The 1,328-nt window shown below is 61.0% G+C and overlaps 1 protein-coding gene across 1 annotated transcript in view; it reads right to left on the reverse strand.

The window, feature by feature from the left end:
- LOC105368690 (uncharacterized) overlaps window positions 1-957 on the reverse strand; it is a 17,565-nt gene extending 16,608 nt beyond the window's left edge. The window contains exon 1 of the mRNA XM_011507759.1: window positions 738-957. Coding sequence (XP_011506061.1) covers window positions 738-794 — 57 coding nt within the window. The 5' untranslated portion in view covers window positions 795-957. The remainder of the gene's footprint in view (window positions 1-737) is intronic.
- Between the last annotated feature and the right edge of the window lie 371 nt (window positions 958-1,328).

The following is a 1,328-nucleotide window of genomic DNA, read 5'->3' on the forward strand; positions in this document are numbered from 1 at the left end:
CCTTGGGGGGGGTGTGGGGTCAGGCAATTCATCGGGAGAGCCCCCCTCGCACGCGTACATCGTTCCTTTCCCCTTCACGTCGAGGCGAGAAAGAGGGAGAGAGAGAGAGAGAGAGAGAAAGGGAGAGACATTAATCGTTAATCAGGCTCTACCATTTGATCGTCCTCGGGTCTCTGTCTTTATATAATGGCCCCGCGCAGCCTCCCCAACTCCTTTCCCGGGGGCCAGCTGCTGCCCCTCGGCCGGTCACGGCGCCCGGAACGCTAGGCGCCCCACAAAGCCGCTACTTTCTCTCATTCTCTCTCTCTCTCTCTCTCTCTCTCTCTATCTATCTATTTATCTCTCTCTATTACTGTCTTCCCCTCTGACAGTCCAGACTCGTTGCAGCAGCGGGTGCGCACAATGGGGAAGAAAAGGAAGGGCAGGAAGAGGAGGGGAAAAAGCGCGAAAAGCATGAACCGGGACGCCGCCTTCCCTCCCCGCTCCGGCAGCCGACCACCCTCACCACGCCGTCGATAAGGTAACGAGCGAGCGAGCGCGAGAGGGAGGCAGAGAGAGAGAGAGGGCAGAGAGAGAGAGAGAGAGTGAGAGAGAGTGGCTAACACGCCGAGCACCTACTCTCGTTTACTTTGACACTCGATTCCCCCTCCCTCGACCTCCAGCATCTAAGGCGCTCTCACCAGCCGAACGAGTGCACTCCCGCATACCTTTCACCCGTGGCGCGCTCTCTTACTCACCTTCTTGCCATCGCGGAACTTGACATTACCCTCGATAATGCAATTGTTATCCACCATTGTGGCGGCGCTCCTCACTCCTCCAGCAGTGAGCGGCGCTGCGCTCACGACTGCTGGGGCGTCATCGTCCGGGCAGCCGCCGGCACGCGCCACTATTACCGCCCCGGACACGCGGCTCCTTCCTCCCCCTCTCTCCTCCCTCGTTCGCTCTTGCTGCTGCCACTGCCGCTGCCGCCGCCGCCGCCGCCGCCGTCGCCGCTGTTGCTGCTGCTGCTGTCGTTGCCGCTACCGCTGACGCTCCTCTATCCTCGCTCTAGCCCCCGCTGCCAGTACCAAGGATCACGCGCGCATCATTACGAGTCCCCGTACTCCGTGTCACAGTCCCTCAGCACCAACACAGCCCACCCCCGCCGATCTTACGCGCTCAAATCCATAGACCCTCAGGATGAGGGCAGAGTGCCGAAAGCATCCATCTTGCAGTGGCTATGACGCTGGTTAAGCCAACGACACCTTGCCTCGACAGCGAGCTGAGAGAAACTGAGCGGCTGCGGCCTGCGCCGTTTCGCGCATACGTCGTCGCTCTAGCCCCCCCCC

The sequence above is a fragment of the Ceratosolen solmsi genome, unplaced genomic scaffold, assembly GCF_000503995.2.
Source record: "Ceratosolen solmsi marchali unplaced genomic scaffold, CerSol_1.0 scaffold1, whole genome shotgun sequence".
Taxonomy (NCBI): domain Eukaryota; kingdom Metazoa; phylum Arthropoda; class Insecta; order Hymenoptera; family Agaonidae; genus Ceratosolen; species Ceratosolen solmsi.